General features: G+C 36.5%; 1 protein-coding gene across 2 annotated transcripts; it reads left to right on the top strand.

Annotated features, from left to right (window-relative positions):
- Positions 1 to 1,215: 1,215 nt before the first annotated feature.
- Positions 1,216 to 19,789, top strand: tapt1a (transmembrane anterior posterior transformation 1a). 2 transcript variants are annotated; one of them, XM_065273974.2, is made up of 15 exons: positions 1,216 to 1,420; positions 1,998 to 2,146; positions 4,467 to 4,585; positions 6,670 to 6,702; positions 10,057 to 10,219; positions 10,302 to 10,437; positions 10,542 to 10,639; positions 13,173 to 13,242; positions 13,937 to 14,017; positions 14,116 to 14,225; positions 14,345 to 14,404; positions 14,573 to 14,641; positions 17,174 to 17,250; positions 17,449 to 17,612; positions 18,251 to 19,789. In XM_065273974.2, the coding sequence occupies exons 1-15, from the start codon at positions 1,225 to 1,227 to the stop codon at positions 18,490 to 18,492; spliced, it is 1,767 nt and encodes a 588-aa protein (XP_065130046.1). In that variant the 5' UTR covers positions 1,216 to 1,224; the 3' UTR covers positions 18,493 to 19,789. The 2 variants fall into 2 exon arrangements, with proteins under 2 accessions (XP_065130046.1, XP_065130047.1); XM_065273975.2 differs by lacking the exon at positions 6,670 to 6,702.
- Positions 19,790 to 21,376: the final 1,587 nt, after the last annotated feature.

The following is a 21,376-nucleotide window of genomic DNA, read 5'->3' as shown; positions in this document are numbered from 1 at the left end:
ACTTGAAAACTTGCAATAAGTCCCTTCAGAGTTTATGCTTTAATGAAGGAAAAGGAGGATTGTAATGATAATTTTGACAGCCAAATGTGTTTTTATTGTTCGGTTTCTTCATGATTCTGTACTTTATCATAACAAAATATATTTCATGAATATTATCTCCAAAAACCAACAAAATGAAAGGAATCTCAGTCACCTGCTGTATGAATCTTGTATTACTGGAACTCTGCACAGTTTGTAATATATTTAGCAGAGGTGTTTTTTGTGTCATACCCAAAGTCTTGTATGTATGCTTTGCCATTTTGTGTGCCAATAAATTGTGCTTACACAACCTTTGCCTTCATTTTTCTGGCTCTCCCATTTATAGGTAATTATTCAAAAGAAACATTTATTCATAAACCCTTGTTAATGTTGTTTTATGTATGTGCCTGATTTGAAAACACTGGGCCTGTATTACAGAAACATCTGTCTTATCTGTGAACCAATTTGGATCCCATTTAGGACATTGATCGGAAGTTTCTGGACGTTTTGCCCCCTGGAAATCATCTCTGTCTCTTCTGCTTATTTCATATCAATAAACTTTAAAATCTAATCTAGTGTTCAGTTTTGGGAAAGCAAGGTGATGCATTTTCATCCCCAATATCTCGTGAACGCATCTAAAGAATCAAAAGGTCTCAATACGCCACCTTGTGGTGAAAATGAGTGTGCAATTTCCTACAAACTTTATGGTGTGGTTTCTCGGACATATAGCTTAAACTAGGACTAGGCCTTAGTTTAATTAAGAAATATAACTAGTTTTAACAAACATGCCTACTAAAAAAATTACTTGTGTGCATTTTGAAGCTATACAAAGGGCACTGATGTATTTTAGGATATGTGAGTGCAAGTTGTTTTCAATTTGGACAGCTCTTATACATTTATTTTAGTCTAGGAGTACTCTAATCCCTGTCCGGGAAACCTCCCCTATATATATTTGTTTTTTTAGTAGTTTATGCATTTATAAGTGTTAGTCTTTAATCAGTTTAATCATTAGTAAGTTACAATTATTTTAGTTATTTCTCAAAATTTAAGTGTTTTTAATATATTATAAGTTATATTATACTCTTTCTATAATAGTTATGTATACAGTTATCTATATAACAGACGTTATTTCATATCATTAGTTTCAATACGCCGTATATTTTGTTTATCAATATCACGTGCGCGCGCGGTGACGTCACAGCGAAGATGGCGGAGTCGCTGTGTGTCGGTGTTTCAGATGATAAAGATCCAGAAAATGATGATTACAGGACGGTAAAATGCTCTCGGGTAGGTGCTTCCAGATCAGAGAGGGCAAACATCGTTCTCCCGGCGGTAAAATTGACAGAAACTTTGGGATTTTACGAGAAACCTGCAGTTAAAGACGACCAGCGCGAGCTCTCAGGTGAGCGCAAGCATCTGACAACTGACCTTCGCCTTTACTTTCCAACGTGGCTTTAGTTTACATCATCTTGACCTGTTTTTACCCCTGCATCCGCCTGTTTATTTACTTCTTTCACGTCTAGTTTTATCATGTTGTTTTGATCTAAAGCTTGCTGGTTAGATTTTAATTGAATGTAACAGTACCGTTATTATTGTTACCAGTTTTCCAGATATCAGTAAATTAGAAAAAAACTCCCATTTAGAGTCAAGTTCGAAGTGCTCATGTGATACTTAAGTGAAGTCATTTAAGACACCGGCCTATTGTAACACAGAAACAGTAACACTAACACTGATAAACAATCTCTTTGGTTCTGGACCTGAGTGACCCAGGGTGTCGTTCAACAATGCATGTGGTCATCGTTGTTTATTAAAACTAATGCAATGCAATGAACAAACCAGCTTGCACAATTAACTTCCTACCTCAAGTAGGTTTTGCAGGTACAAGAAGCAGCAGGAACTAGTAGGTGTCCAGTAACTTTCACTTGTTTGTTTCAAACTATTTTTAAAGGCATTATTATATCTTCTCTCCCTTTGAACAGATGCAGAGGAGCCTGATGAGCCTTCTATGTTGCGTTTCATGTGTGCGGAGCTGACCAGAGGCTATTTTCTGGAACACAATGAGGCCAAGTACACCGAGCGAAGGGAACGAGTGTACACCTGTATGAGGATACCCAGAGAGCTAGAAAGGGTAGGGTACATAATGCTTTTCTTTTTGAGAAAACACCAGTGATCAATAGATGAAATTATACTTTGATGTTTCTAATCCGATAGTTAGAGTACTAGACTGGATTATAGACAGGGTCACTTGTGCTGTTAACATTGTTTCATTTAGACATTTGCAGTACGGGGATGGCTCAGTGGGTAGCCTCATAGCAAAGCAAGAAGGTCCTTGGTTTGAGCCCCGTGTAGGTCAGGTGGCCTTTCTGTGTGGAGTTTGCATGTTCTTCCTGTGTCAGCATGGGTTTACTCCGGGTACTCCGCTTTCATCCCACAGGCCAAAAACATGCAAGTTAGTTGAATTGATACAACATTGCCCATCTCCCTACCTGTGTATGGATTAACTAGTGTAAGGATTAACCAGTTTTAGTCATGACTTTAGCCATACACTTCAAAAAATTATTTTCAAGAAAAAAAATTCTCAGTATTTTTGTCTTGTTTTCAGTAATAATATCTAAAAATTCGTAAATTAAGATGCTTTTTCTTGATGAGCCAAGAAAATAAGTCTAGTTTTTAAACCAAAAATATCAAATTAAGTGATTTTGTGCATAAAACAATTTTTCTAGAATGTTTCTTGAATTTAGTGTTTTCTAAATTAATTTAGTGAATTTAGTTTTTTGCTTGTTTTATGCACAAAATCACTTACATTTGATATTTTTTGTTTAAAAACTAGACTTATTTTCTTGGCTCATCAAGAAAAAGCATCTTGTTTTAAGAATTTTTAGATATTTTTACTGAAAACAAGACAAAAATACTAAGAATTTTTTTCTTGAAAATCATTTTTTGCAGTGTAGATGCTGGAATTGCAAAAAGAATAAAGAAAGAAAGAAAGAAATCTGCAATACCATGACCATATCATGATATTTAAGTACATACAAATTGTGATTTGATAAAATTGATTGAAAACTAGTATATTATTAAAAAATAACTATAAAATATGATTTAACTGCGTATTTTATTGTTTATGTAAAAGTTTAAATAACCTAAAAATCTTACAGATTCTGCCTGCATGAGTGGGATTATCAAAAACAGCCAAATATCTAGCACATATATACCAACAGTTATATGTCATAACTATAAATGAAGCATTCATGAGATGATTTGTGTGAACAGTGTTTTTTATTTATGTTTACTGTGGTACTTTGCATGTTTAAATTCCCTGAGATGCCACTATTCATCCAGTGTTATTTTCCAAATCTATTTCAGGAACTTACCCACTCCACCTTTCAATATGGTGATTTTTTTTATATTCTTGTGAAAAGAAAATAACAGTCCTGTGCCTGCCCTTAAAAAGCCACCGAAAGTGTTGAACTGTTTATTGGCACTAGATGGCGATATTGGGTTGATAAAAACTTTGTTATAGAACACATGATTTATTTTATAAACCATTTATACAGTTTCAAAAAGATAGTAATGACTTTTAAATAATGGGGAGTTAAGTCTGATCTCAGGGATTACAGCCTTTTAGACCCACAGCCAAAGCCCAGGATTGCACGCACACAGGTTTCAGTAATATGCTTTGGGCATGTTGACAGCTGAGGTATTCGCACACAAAGACAGCTCTGTGACCCTGGAGCTACCCCGCCCCACAAACCTTAAAAAGAGCTCGACAAAGGCACACACACACAAGTGAGACACGGTTTAGGTACTGACCTGGAAACAGTATCTCCTTTCTGTTAAGAATGCACATGCATGTGACTAGCGGTGGTGCAACTGATCCTGACCAGTACAGACAGACTATACACCATATGAGCTAAAAACAGCTGTCAGTTTTAGTCTCCTGTGTTTTCATGCTTATTTAGGAAGTACAGAGCACTTGGTGAATACTTGTATTTAAGCAATTCATAATGGTTGCCGTCACCCAGTGTGTTTTTTCTGAGCAGGTAAGGTTGAAATGTTCCCATTTTTGATTTATGTTCATTTCTGCATTCTCACAGGGTTGTTGTGTTTGTGGTTTAACAGGCTCACTTGATTTTGTATCCACTGATCCCCGGGGTTCACACTCTGTGTTTAAAGAGCCGGTTGCTTGCGGTGCATCTTAACATCTTTAATTTGTTTTTAATGGTCTCTCGAAAGATGAAGATTTTAAGGTTACAGAGCGCTGGCAGACATATTCAGAGCCTCCAGACATCACACGCCTCAGTGAGCTCAAGCGTGTGAAGCATTAGAATATGGACCGAGGGGCTTTTGAGAAAGATGATGTCACTGTGATGTCATTATTGTTATGGCTGAATGCAAACCAACTTACAGATTTATGCATTGCTCACTAAACTATTTATATTCTTTTGCAGTTGATGATCTTTGGTATCTTCCTTTGCCTGGATGCATTTCTGTATGTGCTCACCCTGCTGCCCCTAAGAACTCTGCTGGCCGTCTTGAGGTTGTTGACCATTCCCTGCTGTGGCCTCGGGTAACACGCATACACACACACACACTCCATAAAAAATGTATTCAATAGCACTAATTGATTGCAGTTTGAATAGGACTGACTTTTTAGGATCCTACAACTAAAGGCTATTGAGATCAATGCTTCTTCGATGAGAAATGTTGTTGTAATGACTGCATTTCACAGCAAGCTGTGATTAATTGAAATGAAAATCTTCACAGATCCGTATAGGTTGAATTTACACTGACATATTATTCAATTCAAGGCTGCGTCCGAAATTGCATACTGTGCCAGTAGGTAATACTGAATTAGATAAAGTACCTACTCATTGACTCATGGATAGTTATGCTACGTACACAGCAAATCCGGGGCATCGTGTTACTCGCTCTAGATTACTCGCAAAATTTTCGCTCGAGTTGAATTTTTTCAACTTGGGCAAAGACGCATTTGAGACGAATAGCCCATATGGCATTATTGCATTGACTTTGTATGTAATCTACGCGTGCAAATCATTGAACTCACGTCTGGTGTGAACCCACAGTAAGAATGAATTCGGACGTACTACATCCACCAAGTTGAAATTATTCGCCATAACAACAAGGTAGTTGTTAACTAAAACAAGCACAATTTATCCACAAGGGACAGCTGTTTAATATATGTATTTGCATTTGAAAAGAGCAGTGTTACTGCTTTCGGGCATTTTTGAATTAAACAACGCTCCTCTGTCTTCTTATTCCTTGGATAACTCCTCTACTGGGGGATCAGGGTATAGCAAGGGTCCATTGAATGGACACTTCAGGATCTTGTCGGAAGTAGTAGGTCATCCGGGTACTTTTCGTTTATTGTTTTTCGAATATTATTTGAATTCGGACATACTGCTCACCTTTACTACTGTATAGTATGGAAGTAGGCGGTTTTGGACGCAGCCCAGGCCACCTATTTCGTTTTCTAATAAATAGGGCTGTCACAATGATTAAATAATCATCTCATCGTGATAGTTTGACCTCATCGCAATGATTCCAGATCACCACAATGATTGCACATCTCTCTAAAAAACACAAGGGGGAGCTGCAGCAGCTGTATAAACGAGACGGTATCAGATGGCGCTCCTTAACTAACAGTGTCGCGATACATTGCAAAACCATTCAGTACAGTAGAAAAAACACCATTTAAGGAAATGCTGCAAAACTTTTATAAGTAAGTATGAATTGACAGGTAAACAATACATTTTCAAAACAGCAATTGCAAATTTAGAGAAGTGAAGGATGCTTAAGGATCTGTAAGGAATTGATTTTTTTGCAGACATGTGGTCCAGTACTAATATGAACTTAGTAGGATTGGTTACTATTTAAGGACTATTCTGGTATATTCAGTTTGTTTTGATTGCATTTTTATTTTCAGTTAATTTTTTAGACACTTTATTGTGTTTATTTCTTAAGAAGAGGTTTCAGATTTTAAAATGTATATTTATTAAATAAATACTTTAAATATGTGTTATATGTATTATTAATATTTAATGCCAGGTAAACCTTGCAAAAGATAGAATTTAAATAATCACAAAAATAATTTTATGAACAAACAAAAGAATGTATAATAGTTAAATGGCAAAGCAATAAAACCGGCAATTATTCGTCATAATCATCACCCAAATTTCATAACCGTGACAGCCCTTCTAATAAAAATAAATTAATATGTTAAGTATATTTTGTCTGCAAACGTAATTTCAAGCAAAACATTTTTTGGATCATGTTAAACATTTTAGTCAATTCCTTGATGCCTTAAACATTCGATAAATAGTTGCATGTGTATCACTGGGCAGTGGGAACTGGAAAAAACTGCTTTAACTTATTTACATGAGATGAAAAAACATGATGTAATGTTAAAACCCAAAGCGGGGCTTGTCCCAAATATGTCAAGACGAATAAATTGTCTATCTAATAGGCTAACTAACTAATAAGAGTTCTCAAAAAAGCGTTCAGACAGTTTCTCTAACTAAATCTCGCTCTCCTCTATATTAACTCTTATTGGTTATAAATGAATGCATATGATTGTTGAAGTTCCTCATAAGACTACGATTTCTAATGCGTGCCTCTCCCTCCTCTCATCAGCCCTAATGTTTGCCCCTATTGCAGACGAAGCAGGTAGGATGCCTGCCGTCACTGTGACCCACCTCAAACAATCCCATTCATCATTCTGTGTTTGGTTCATACATTTTTCATAATGAGCATGTGTGTTTGTGTTGCTTGATAAATCTGTATCATAATTGTTCCTGAATGGATTAGCTTGAGATATGACGGCTCAGTTTAACTGTCAAATGTTGCCTAGTGAGGTTGCGGCTTGTGTAATACATGAAAGAGCTCTGTGTATCAGAGTATGCGGTGCTACATTACATTTTACTTTACATTTTATAAGCTGAACTGCAGTTTTTTTTGGGGGGGGGTCTATAAATAGTCTAGCTCACTCTTTGTCTTCCCAAGTTGGTGTTAGTCAGCCAGCTGGTGATGAACTGATATGTGCTTCTCTAACTAGACCATCCTGGCTATCTGTGGCCGGCTAACCGCAGTTAAGCTGGTTTTCAGCATGGATATTTGGTGCATTTCTGATCCTGCTCGCTTTAATTAAACTGCAAAGAGGTTTAACTGGATCCTCAGATTTTTAGCTACACTTTTAAGTGTTATTAATACCTCATGTTCACATTCCTCAATTTCTCGGAGACCGTGGATTATGTGCAAAACTATCCTTGTTTAAATGTGATTGAAGAACTGACAGTTTGCATTAAAGTTTCTCTTAAACCTGAAGAAAAAAGAAAGTGAACCTTTTACAATAAATGGCTAGCTTGCTGCTTCTTACCATTAAACAGTGCCATTTAAAATTCTGCTTGTGTTTGATACTTGACTCTCACACTGCACATGAATTTGTACCGGATAGATAAAGGTTTCTAACACACAAATCTGCAACATTTTTACAAGCAGAATTGGAAATTAAAGCTTATAGATGTACTGTGTGTGTTTAGTCTTTGCTTGCAGAGAGAATAGCTCAGTATCACAGGCAGCTGTCATTTGTCTTTTAGTAAATGGACCGTTTTGCTTGAGGTTCTTATTTAAAAAGTGTAGAAATTGTTTTTAAGTTTCTTTGTGCAATGCATTCAAAGCTTCATAATTATCCTCACCGAGTACATTTGCATTGGCAATAAAAACAAAGCATCCCCGGCCTTGACATCTCATTTTCTATTTTTTCAGCTTAAGGAAAGCTTAAACTAACACAAAAAACACCATACTAGTACCACTGTTTTCTTTAAATAAGCATCCAATACACGTTTAAAATCATGGTACATAAAACATGGCATATATCCAAGTACCAATGCAATTTCATTTGATACCATCACCAAACCACGGCACTTCTTTTTTGTAATGGTCTGTCAAAGCAGGAAATCTTTCTTTGCTTGTGGATCAATGCACACTGTGTAATGAAGACAGTTTATCTTTGCCAGTGTGTTGATATTTACTTGTTACATACTTGCTATACGGCCTTCTGTACAGTACAGTGCGGCTGTCCGCTTCCAATCAAATCTTTCTTTGCAAGGGACATACTGAGAATCTTTCAGGTCCATCCATAACATACAGTATGCACTGTAATTTGCTGTGTTGTCTTTTACAGTTAGTGATCAACTGATATGGGTTATGTAATGGCCGATGTAGATTTATTTTACTTAAGATTTATAGGCTGATCCGATAATGAAAACACTGAGGCAGATATCTCGGCCACCGCAATGTGTCGGTCGGTATATCGCCACCGCCTTGTGTCGGTCGGTATATCGCCACCGCCTTGTGTCGGTCGGTATATCGGCCACCGCCTTGTGTCGGTCGGTATATCGGCCACCGCCTTGTGTCGGTCGGTATATCGGCCACCGCCTTGTGTCGGTCCATATATCGGCCACCGCCTTGTGTCGGTCGGTATGTATCGGCCACCGCAAGTGTCGGTCCGTATATCAGCCACTGCAATGGGTCAGTCACAATAAATCGGCCACCGCAATGGGTCAGTCCAATAAATCGGCCACTGCAATTTGGCATTCAATATATCGCCCAACACAATCTGCCTCTGCAATTTGTTGTTCAATATATCGCCCACCGCAATTTGTTGTTGGGGATATCGGGCACCGAAACGGTTTATATCGCCTATCGCAACGTGCGGTCACAATAAATCGGTCACCGCAATTTGTTGTTCGATAAATCGGCCACTGCAATTTGTCGTTCGATAAATCGGCCACCACAATTTGCTGCTCAATATATTGGCCACAGCAATTTGTTATACAGGATATTGGGCACTGCAACGTTTGTATTGGCCACTGCAACATGTCGGTCGGTATGTATCTGCGACACCGCAATGTGTTGGTCGGTATGTATCGGTCACCGCAACGTGTCGGACCGTATGTATTGGCCACCGCTATGTGTCGGTCGGTTTATATCGCCCACCGCAACGTGCCGGTCGGTATGTATCGTCCACCGCAACATGTCGGTTGGTATATCAGCCATCACAATGGGTCAGTCACAATACAACGGCCACCACAATGGGTCAGTCACAATAAATCAGCCACAGCAATTTGATGGCCAGTATATCCGCCACCGCAATGGGTTTGTCGCAATATATCGACCACCGCAATTTGTAGTTCGGTTTATCGGCCACCGCAATTTGTAGTTTGGTTTATCGGCCACCGCAGTGAATGGGTCTGTATATATTGGCCATCACAGTGTGTCGTTTGGTATATATCGGCCATCGCAGTGTTGTTTTTTTCACTTTTTACTAGAATTTGTTGGTCAGGTGCTGGAGTCTTTTGTCTTAAAATAGTTTTTACATTTTGTAGTTGAATCTCATCATACTTGCCTTGGTTTGTCAAAATAAGGTAAAGTGGGATGCATCTTTTTTTTTATAAAAATTCTCCCACCCACACCCCAGATACAGCATGTTCGACACCTCTGGATCACAGCTCAGCTTCACAACTAAAACTGTTGCTACTCATTGCTAAGTCATTCTTAAGAAAAAGTGTCCCTGCTTTGAAGAAACTAAAATGTTATAGATGTCTTTATTAAATTATTTTGCCATTTTTCTCCATACATAAAGGCCATATATCAAAGATCTGCATGGGTCTTGAGTTGTTTCCTTGTGTTTTTCTCTAAACTCTGTTTCTTCAACTATTGCTGCCTTATGTAAGTCATGCAGCCTGTGTAAAAAAATATTTTATATGTTTTTTTATAATTTGTAAGTTTTAGTAAAGAAATCTTTCCCTGGAACATAAACAGTTCATAGTTGAAGGAACACACAGTTGTGTTTCATCGGTTTGGAGAAACATACATAACTACAGTGTTTATTTAATGTGTTGGTGAATGCAGTTGGTCTCATTTTATTTTGTAAACCATCTGTTCTGTTTTTAATTGTGTTTATTGAGCAGTATAAGCATCTTTTTCATTCTCAGTTTGTTTATGTTCTGTGTTTGTCAGTGGCTCTCGGTTCCTGCAGCCTGCTCAGGTGTGTGACCTGCTGAAAGGTTTAATCATGATGCTGTGTTACTTCATGATGCACTACGTCGATTATGCCATGATGTACCACCTGATCCGGGGGCAGTCAGTCATCAAACTCTATATCATCTACAACATGCTGGAGGTACCAAACAGCTGCTTCCCAATCACAAATGACAATAGATTGTGTTTTATGTGTTGTGTTTCAAGTGTGATTTCATCTTTAGGTGGCAGATCGTCTCTTCTCGTCCTTTGGACAGGACATTCTGGACGCTCTGTACTGGACGGCCACCGAGCCAAAGTCACGGAAGAGAGCCCACATTGGTGTCATTCCCCATTTCTTCATGGCTGTCTTTTATGTCTGTATCCTTCATGATACAATCTAACGATAAGTATTGCATGGGGACATGATTCATATTGTGATATTTTTTGAAGCTGTGTTTTTCCTCAATGTAATTTTGTCTCAGTTTTACATGCTATCCTCATTATGGTTCAAGCCTCTACCCTAAATGTTGCTTTCAACTCTCATAACAAATCACTGCTCACCATCATGATGTCCAACAACGTAAGTGTGTACACGTATATCCTCACACAAACAGCAGAATTCTCTGAACAAGATTACTTCGTTTAAAGGTGCAGTGTGTAAATTTTAGCGGCATGTAGTGGTGAGGTTACGAATTGCAACCAACGGCTCAGTCCACTGCTCACCTCTTGCTTTTGAAACACATAAAGAAGCTACGGTAGCTGTCACCGGACAAATATGTCATCGTCGGAGACAACTTAGTAAAAAAGTTTGGGCTTCTGTAGAAACATGGTGGCACAAAATGGCGACTTCCATGTAAGGGGACCTTCATGTATGTAGATAAAAACGTCTAATTCTAAGGTAATAAACACATAACGGTTCATTATGAAAGGTCTTTATACACCCGTGATAATTTAGTTTTGTATATGATTTTGCATTTCTGTCAAAAGATCTTTCTAAAAACTATGTACTGCACCTTTAATCAAGTAAATATAATGCTATACTGCAAAAAAACGTCTTGCTTAGTATTTTTGTTGTGTTTTCTAATATAAATATCTAAAAAATCTTAAATTGAGATACATTTACTTGGTAAGCAAGTGGCTTTAGATATTAAGTCTTGTTTATTGAAATAAATAATGAAAATTAAGAGTTTTTTTTTACTTAAAACAAGTCAAAATATCTGCCAGTGCAGTAAGAAAAATAAACTTAAGTTTCTTGAATTAAGTTGAAACAAAAAAAAAGGTTTTTCTTATTTCGTATTTTTGTCTTGTTTTAACTCTTTCCCTGCCAGCGTTTTTTTTTTAAAGTTGCCAGCCAGCGCCAGTATTTTTCATGATTTTCACCAAAGTTTAATGCCTTCCAGAAAATGTTCTTCTTTAAATATATAAACATACAATATACCAAATGAAAGAACAGACCCCCTGCTTTCAAAAAAAAAAAAAACGTTTCTTCCTACCTTCAGTGGTTCTTTTGCAATCAGCTTTTGAATATGGGTAGGTTTCTGCAAAAACATCACATTTTGAGCAAAAATCAGAGATAATTCCATTTTTGTGACGGACTTTTCATAGAGATCCCATTCAGAGCGATCTTTAAAACAGACATGGACATGCAGCCGCTTGCCATTGGGCAATACTTCCGGGTTTAAAAAGTTGCGGAAGGGCGCCACCTGGTGGATAATAGCGGTATTGCGGAAAGACGGAAAATCTCGTCATTGGCGGGGAAGCGTTTTCTCTTAATTGACGAGATATCTCGTCAATGGCGGTGAAAGAGTTAAGCACAAATATCTAAAAATTCTCATGTCAAGATGCATTTTCTTGATGAGCAAAATAACCTAAGAAAATAAGTCTAGTTTTAAGACAAAAAATATCAAATTTAAGTGAACTTGCGGATTAAACAAGCAAAAAACCTGCCAATGGGGTAAGCAAAAAAAATCTTGAACTTTTTTTTACACTGTAAGAAATGATTTTCAAGAAACAAAATTCTTAGTATTTTTGTCTTGTTTTCAGTAAAAATATCTAATTTTTTTTAAATTTAAGATGCTTTTTCTTGACGAGCAAAACTACCCAAGAAAATAAGTCTAGGTTTTAGACCAAAAATATTAAATTTAAGTGATTTTTTTTTGCTTGTTTTATCCACAAATTCACATAAAGTTGATAAATTTTGTCTAAAAACTAGACTTATTTTCTTAAATACATATTTATTTAAGAATCTTTAGATACTTGTACTTAAAACAAGACAAACATACTAAGTAAGAAAGTCATTTTTTGCAGTGTTGAATTAAGTTTATTTTGTCTTACAGCACTGGCAGATATTTTGACTTGTTTTAAGTAAAAATAAACTTTTGATTTTCATAATTTATTTAAAAAACTAGACTTATTATCTTAAGCCACTTGCTTACCAAGTAAATGTATCTCAATTTAAGAATTTTCAGATATTTATATTAGAAAACAAGACAAAAATACTAAAAATGACTTTCTTACTTAGTATATTCGTCTTTTTTTCAGTAGAAATATGTAAAAATTCTTAAATCAAGATGTATTTTCCTAATGAGCAAAATGACCTAAGAAATTAAGTCTCATTTTTAGACAAATTATATACAATTTAAGTGAATTGGTGCTTTAAACAAACAAAAATGTCTGCCAATGGGGTAAGCAAAATTTAGCTTGAATTAAGTGTTTAAGAAAAAATTAATCTTATTTCAAGATTTTTTTTCTCACCCCACTTGCAGATATTTTTGTTGTTTAAGCACAAATTCACTTACATTGTATATTTTTTTGTCTAAAAACTAGACTTATTTTCTAAGGTCATTTTGCTCATCAAGAAAAAGCATCTTGATTTAAGAGTTTTTATATATTTTTACTGAAAACAAGACAAAAATACTAAGTAAGAAAGTCATTTTTTGCAGTGCACTTTATACCAAAATTTCAAAAAAGTTACTCAAATCAATATACAGCACTAATAAAGCCACATTCTTACAGATTATTAACTAAAAAAAGTTGGTTTAGTGTTTAGTTACTCTTTAAATAAGAATTGCAGTTTTGATTTAAATGTTTTAGAAGGTATGTCTATGTTTCAGTTTGTGGAAATAAAGGGAAGCGTGTTCAAGAAGTTTGAGAAGAACAACCTCTTCCAGATGTCTAACAGCGGTAAGGCGATACCCTTCACACCCTTGCACTGATATTTCTAATAATCCGTTATGATCAGAGATGTACCCATACAAAATTTCTGTGCCAGTCCAGATATTCCATTAATTAGAATGACATCTACTGATATCGATAGATACTAATAATGTTGCTGTAGCGAAGCTTCATATCAGCACTCTTTTCCAATCAGATATCAGCACTCTTGTCTCTGAAGATTATATACAGGGATTATATTCACCTCAGTAATTCTGGTTCTTGAAATTGTAAAGCTTATGTCATCTTAATAAAAGATGCTTTGATACTGTAGAAAGAACATCATGTGTGTGCTGCTGACTCTGAACATCTTTTTGAAATGCTAATCAAACCTCTCAAGAGCTTTCTGATAATGTTCAGGAAGATGCTGACAGACTGTGGTGCATTTTAAGAGTCTCTTTCCATCGGCACCCCATGCTCTTTATGAAAGACAAACTGATACATTGCAATCAGCACCTATTCTCTCCATACAGCCAATAAGCTTTGTAGTCATTCATCCAGGCCATTGTGATAGAGTAATCCATCAAGTTACTATTCATACACAACCTGCTGGAAAACATGCATGGATCGTACAAATCACTGTCCTTTGATCTAAACAAAAAGCCTTGTGCAGTATGCCATTGTGATGATGTTCATGTTTTGGATTTACATTTCTGTCTTGCAGATATCAAGGAACGATTCACCAATTATGTTTTACTCCTTATCGTTTGCCTGAGGAACATGGAGCAGTTTTCCTGGAACTTGGGTCTGGATTTAAGATTAAAACTATGATTTTCATGCATCTTTAAAGTTGAATTTAAATAATAATTAAATATTTTGCGTGTGCTTTGATATTGTTTGCAGATCACCTCTGGGTGCTTCTCCCAGATGTCTTCATGGTGATCGCTTCTGAGGTTGTTGTTGATGTCGTCAAGCACGCCTTCATCACAAAATTCAATGACATCACAGCTGATGTAAGAGCCATGGATTTGTTTCAACTGGTGCTTCTTGTATATTTAGGCTTCCAAACAATGTTTACTATTATCACCTTAAATACAGGCACCAGATATAAGCTATGTTCTGTTTTTTTTAGGTCTACAGTGAATATAAAGCCAGCCTGGCCTTTGAGCTCGTCAGCAGTCGTCAACAGAATGTACGTGTAATCTTGTGCACACTAGGCACTACACATAACGTCCTTATGTGACACACATATAATTGAAATACTACACGTCTATGCACCAGCCTTACGCTCTGTAAACAAAACAATAAAGCATAGGCACAATGTTAATAAATAGCTCGCTTATATCTGTTACATACACAGGCATACACAGACTACAGTGATTCAGTGGCCAGAAGGATGGGCTTCATTCCTCTACCTCTGGCTGTACTGGTGAGAAGACTTTTTATAGCTATGTCATTTATTACTTCACACAACTATATAGATTGAGTTGATGAAGGCTACTATTTACCCCTGATAACATCACATTTGAAGTGTAAACAGAAATAAGACCTGGAAAACAGCAAAATTGAGATTTATACTTCAACACATCGTTTGAACTCTAAAATATATTTTGTTAGGATAGGACAGTATTTGGCTGAGATACAACTATTTGAAAATCTGGAATCAGAGGGTGCAAACTAAAACAAATACTGAGAAAATCACCTTTTTAAGTTGTCCAAATAAAGTCCTTAATAACACATTGGGTGTAAATAGTTACTAAGTAATTAGTTACTGTAATTTAATTACTTTTTCCTTAAAAAGTCAAGTAAGGAATACTTTTACAGTTACTTCTGATGTAATTCAACTACATACACACTACATACTGTGTATGGACTGAAGAACAATTACATATAATACAATAGTGGATTAAACATAAAAATTTTAAGTCTAAAACTGTGCGTTCACACCAGATGGGGTAGAGGCTGCAAAAATGCGCTATTCGCGCGTAGTTAGACAATTAAACATTTTGAGTTTACTTGCTTCATTCGCGCGTGAAAATGTAGTCATTCAAGACATTCACGCGTAAATCTGCGTCATTGAAGGGGCATCTGCGACTCCGCTCGCTTCCTGTAATCATGTCACAACTAAAGCCACCTCCTGATTGGATAACCCAGCACGATTTTTCGCCAAAGTTCAGATTTTTCAACTCGCACATTTCCTGTGGCAATGCAGACGCACGTAAACGCGTCTTTACATTGACTTAACATTAAAATCATTCGCACCTGACGCTCTATCCGCGTTTGTTGTGAACGGAGCATAATATTAAAATGCATGTTTTTATGTATCATTCTCATTTTAAATACTTTGTTAAGTTTGTTAAGAATAATTGTAATAAGTGTAGTTTTCAATTCTCACTATTAACTGGTTGGTTATTAGCAATAATATTATATTATTGTTATTATTATTGAGATATTGGCTGTTTATTAATATTTAAAAAGCCCACATTAATGCCTGATTCTGCAGAACTTTATACTAAGTCCTTAATCCTACCCAATTTCTACCAATACTCAATAATAAACTTAATAATTACTATACTAAGCATTAATAAGCAGTAATTAGGAGTATATTGAGGCAAAAGTAGTTAATAGTGTGGAACCAGAATAATTAATGTACTGTTATACAATTTATTTGAGCCGTTTCAAGTCCATCTTTGTATCATTTATTAAATAGGATTTAGAAAGTAATTAGTAATAAGTAATTGAATATGTTTTGGGAGAGTAATTTGTTTAGGTAAACCATTCAAAAAAAGTAATTAATTGCTAGTTATTAACTACATGTTAATTAGATTTATATATTAATTAGATTATAATAATTAGATTTAATTACATGATTGAACATGTAGTTAATAACTAGCTATGACTTACTTTTTTGAGTAACTTACCCAACACTGCATATTATTAATGGGGACCCAATAGACTGCCTTGCCTTGCCTACTAATAAATTTTTTTTTATATATATATATATATATATATATATATATATTTACGGTAGAAATTTACATAATATCTCAAATGGGACATTTCACAAGACTTCTTAAGATGTCAAATAAATCTTTGGTGTTCCCAAAGTACGTATGTGAAGTTTTGGCTCAAAATACCATATAGATCATTTATTATAGCATGTTAAAATTGCCACTTTTTAGATGTGAGCCAAAATGTGCCATTTTTGGGTAAAAATGCAAATGAGCTGATCTCTGCACTAAATGGCAGTGACATGGTTGGATAGTGCAGATAAGGGGCGGTATTATCCCCTTCTGACATCACAAGGAGAGCCCAATTTCAATGACATATTTTTTCACATTTTCTAGGTTGATAGAAGCACTGGGGACCCAATAGACACTTTTACTGTTTGTACACAATGATGACGTGGCAGCGTATGCGCGCACATTTAGGCAACGAAAGTATGGCAAGAATCAGCACTGAAGCAACACAGACAGAGAAAGTTATTTTAAAAAGTTGACTTTATCAACTTTTTCAACACAGCTACCAGATCCGTGTACTATAGTGGAGTGGATTGAAGACATTAGCAGATGGCCAAATATAAAGTTGCCAGATACATGTATACGTATTTTAGTATATTATATTAGTGCAACCAAACCCAACAACCAGACATTTTGATGCTGGAAGACCGTTTTAATAAACTTTCTGAGTTGCTAACACGTTAGAACCAATGGGGAATAACGCCACTTCTGTTGTCTAAATCCGCACGCAGGCTATTTGATCACGTGAGCTGTAAAAGTGTCTATTATAGCACTTTAACATGGAAAAGTCGACATTTTCATGATATGTCCCCTTTAATGAAACGATGATATTCTTTACTCAATATCCTAATGAGTTTTGGCATAAAAAAATTTGATCAATACAATGTGTTGTTGGCTATTGCTACAAATCATACAATGCGTTTTTTGTTTTTCTCCTTCAGCTGATTCGAGTTGTGATGAGCTCAATGAAGATCCAGGGTGCTCTTTCATCTGTCTGTGTGGTTCTCTTTTATCTTGGGTAAAATTCATTACGCAACAATTGTTGCCATCACATCATATGAAATTAGGACATCTCCATCAGCATAAAGTCAGCTCTTCACAGACCTAGTTTATCTGAATAAATTATAAAGTTCTCCTTCTGTGTATTAGAATAGCAATTAATGTAAGTAATTATACACGGCTGGGTGAAGTCATTTGATTTGGTCTGATTCTGCAGATTAATAACACTGAAAGTGTTGAACAGTATAGTTCTGCTGGGAAAGTCCTGTCGCTATGTCAAGGACGCCAACATGGAAGGAAAGTTATTTGAAAGGCCGACTACTCAAGCCGAAAAACAAAGTCCCAAGAAAGCCAGCAAGGCCAAATCTCCTCCACCCTCAGGTAACAGCTTGGTTTATTTAAGGATGACAGTAGTTCACCTGTTAATAAAAAAGTCTGATGGTATTTTTGTGCAACTAAATTTATTCAAAAGATATTAAAGGTGCTCTAAGCGAATTGAAGCGTTTTAGACCATAAAACATTTTTTGTTACATACCGGAAACATCTCCTCACTATCTGCTTGCTGCCTGTCCGCTGATCAAACTGTAAAAAAACGCGATCTCTGTAGACAGCCCAGGCTTCACAAACGGCAATATCAACAAATGGCCAAACCTAGCAGCACAAAACGAAACAAAGTATTCCAGCCAATAAACGACAAGAAGGATTTGGGGGTGGGGGTTGGGCGCGTTCATGAAAGCACGGAAGGGAGGGGGAGGGGGAGGAGTTAGCTACGCTCTGTCTGTTTGAAAACAGTTCAAACATCAACAGGAAGTGACGTCGCACATTATTCGCTTAGAGCGCCTTTAAACAAAGTTATATTTTTGTAGCAATTGTCACTGTGAACTGCTCAAACATTTTTTTGTTTTGTTTCAAGCAAATAACAACAACACATTGGTTTAAATGAGATTATAAATAAATAAAAGTCCTGTAAAGCCTCTGCCCAGCTTGATATAATGGCCATCGTTCTTTCTTTCTTTCAGGCGAACCTACAGTTCAGGAACCTTCCATCACCAAGCAACCACCCCCACGGACAAGGCCTTTCCCCCCAGCTCCACCCCCTGTTGTCACCATAGTGACCAATGATCCGCCCCCAACCCCTACCCCTGAAGAAGAGGGGAGCACCAACCAGGAACCAGAATCCACTGAACTTAAACACAGAACTTCAAATAAAGACCTGCTGGAGATAGACCGCTTCACAATATGCGGCAACCGAATCGGGTGAACTTAAATCCCATCACTGTTGAAACTGCTCAGGAGTTAAGAATCCTTGGAGTCTGTCATCATTGCAAGAGGTTTTTGAGCCCGGAGGGTTCTTCCGAGAATCATAGCACTATGATGGGAATGTTTTTCCCCAACTCTATCTACCAAAGGAGGCAAAAAGCGTAAAGCATTCCAAATGAAGACAAAGATGTTTGCCCTTGGCAAGCTGGCATATTTCAGACTTAAAATCTGGTGTGTTGCTTATGTCTCCGTCTCACACCTTATCAAAGAAAGGACATCCTGTTAATTGTAGCATGTACGTGCTACAAATTAGTCTTCAAAAATGGTGTGAGTGGAAACCGGACAGCATCATTTAGTAAAGGCTTATAACTTAATAATATTGAAATAACGTAATGCAAAGTATTTATTATTTACCAATTTTTAGGCACCCGCCTAAAATTATGTGCTATACAGGATTACCGTTGATGTTGCCATTAGAAATTATCATTTTTAACGTATTAATACCTCAGTTGAAGACTATAGATACATTATAGTACATTGTCATAGTGTCAGGGAAGGGTTGTGTGCCCTTACATCAGGCTGTTTAATAATTCAGCTCAAATTTTTCATGAAAAAGGTGCCAAACCAGCAGAATGTTGCACTGACTTACCACATTGTCTTAAGATGTACATTAGAGTATTTCTGTTTGTTTACTATGACATTCGCATGTTTATGCCAGCCATAGAAAGTGAAGTGAAAAAACTTCCTTTCATAAGTGGTGTATCAATTGTATTAAATTGGAGTGTTTTGTTTTTTGAATGCCTTTTGTTAGCGTATTTTGAAATTCTAATTTGTGACCAATCATATACTGTAGTGAGAAATTATATTGTTTGATATAATAATTATTTGTTTGGTTTCATGTTAATTATAATCTATAATGGCATGTTTATACAGTTTTATAGTGCTGGTTATAAATTGATTTTATTTTGTGGAGAAATGTGAATGTCAAAACAAAATGCAAATTGGTCCACAACTTTCCTCCATAAAAAGAGGTTAATAGCAAGTGTCTATAGTCAGAACATATTTGGAGAGTACCTCATTTAAGTGTCACTACTTTGGATTAAAGTATGTGAATTTAAATGTATATTTTATTGTCATTGTAAAAATCAGATCACTGCTTTTCTGTTCTCATATGTTCTGGTGCAAGCAACGCTAGAAAGTAATTTCATACTTAAAGGTTGAGGACTAAACTGTTTGTTGTACCTAACAGCAATGCTCTTTTTGGAACCGAAAATAAAACTTTTGTAATTTGTGCCATTTTTATGTTTTGGCATCCATTACCTTAAAGTAACACGCCCACATTTTGGGAATTTAGCTTATTTACCATATCCCCCAGAGTTAGATAAGTCCATACATACCTTTCTCATCCCCGTGCTGTAACTCTGTCTGACACAGCCCAAGCTAGCTTAGCTTAGCACAAAGACTGGAAGTGAATGGCTCCAGCTAGCCATGACAAAATAACGTGAACATTTTCCTATTTATGTGTTGTGATTTGTGTAGTCACACCGTGTACAAATAACAAGGTCATATGAGACACAGCCATCTTTTAACTGTATACATAAAGGGAACATACATATATGTTTTCAGAAGACGAAGCACTGCTACTGGGCGGAGTGATTTGCACAACTCTGACCGAACTCTCTGCTTCTCACCAGGGGGCTTCTCAGGTGCTGCGAGCAAATATTTTGTCATTTATTGAGAGCAGTCTGCTAGCTGGAGCCATTCACTTCCAGCCTTTGTGCTAAGCTAAGCTAGCGGTGGGTGCGTCAGACAGAGTTACAGCATGCATCGAGATGAGAAAGGTATGTATTGACTTATCTAACTCTGGGGGATACGGTGAATAAGCTACATTTCCAAAATGTGGGCGTGTTCAAGTATTTCGCATTAATTAGTGTAGCTCTTCAGATTCATAAATATTTTTGAATTTTATAAAATAATAATCGCCTTGTCATGCAGAATACATTCTTGTTCTCCAAATCCTGTGTGACTGACAGTCTGAGACAATAATCTGCCACTGAGTGACCTTCTCAGAATCCACAGGCAGCAAGTAATCCACCCTCAACCTCCATCGGTATCTGTGCGAGGTAATCTGTTTACCTCATTCATCCATCCACTGCAAACATCCCTGTCCTTCATCAGGACCTCAAAATACCAGGCACAAACTTGCCGCTAAGGGAACATGGATGTGAAGAGCAGCTGGTTGTTTCTAAGGCAACCGTTTGACTTCAAAATAGGAAAAAGTATTAAATGTGCCTTCCCAGTACACTTAATGTAATGTCATCTCCACATCTCTATATTGATGGTCGGACACAAAACTAAACAGCATGGATACTGATGCACTATGACTAAATACTCTCTCAATACATTTGTGCCATTTGATTCTTTACCGGATCCTTAAATTTACTACAACAAAGAGAATAGGAATAGGAATTCCTGTTCTGATATCATGTATACACAGCATACAGTACTGCACCTCCCTGACATTCTTTGTGAATTAAGCAGTTGTTTCCATGAAGACGGTGGAGAAATTATTATGTGCCAGTTGCCCTGTGTTAATGTCTTATTGTATTGTAGCCAGACTTTAATCACAGCCATTCATGCCCTACTGAACCTGCAAAGAAACGGGTGACAAAGAGGACTGACTGAACTGACTGACTGTTATTAAACAAAATGTGGAATTAGATTAGATTTTGATGACAGATTCAGATGACAGACGTGTTTCATTTTTTTCAATATAAAGCACACAATAAATTTTATTGGAAATTTCTTTACATTATAAAAATAAAAGATTTCTTGTTTCAACTTAAAAAAGTAAGTGTTCGTGCTGCCTTTAAAAAAACAACACA

Source organism: Paramisgurnus dabryanus, chromosome 16 (genome assembly GCF_030506205.2).
Source record: "Paramisgurnus dabryanus chromosome 16, PD_genome_1.1, whole genome shotgun sequence".
Classification (NCBI taxonomy): domain Eukaryota; kingdom Metazoa; phylum Chordata; class Actinopteri; order Cypriniformes; family Cobitidae; genus Paramisgurnus; species Paramisgurnus dabryanus.
The sequence above is the reverse complement of the archived record's forward strand: the minus strand, read 5'-3'. Positions and strand labels throughout refer to the sequence as shown.

Bases quoted from the DNA above. Each gene is read 5' to 3' on its own strand.
- tapt1a (XM_065273974.2), top strand. From the start codon at position 1,225: ATGGCGGAGTCGCTGTGTGTCGGTGTTTCAGATGATAAAGATCCAGAA. The intron at 17,251-17,448 runs GTAAAATTCATT...CTGATTCTGCAG, and splicing joins GTGGTTCTCTTTTATCTTGG to ATTAATAACACTGAAAGTGT. The intron at 17,613-18,250 runs GTAACAGCTTGG...TCTTTCTTTCAG, and splicing joins CAAATCTCCTCCACCCTCAG to GCGAACCTACAGTTCAGGAA.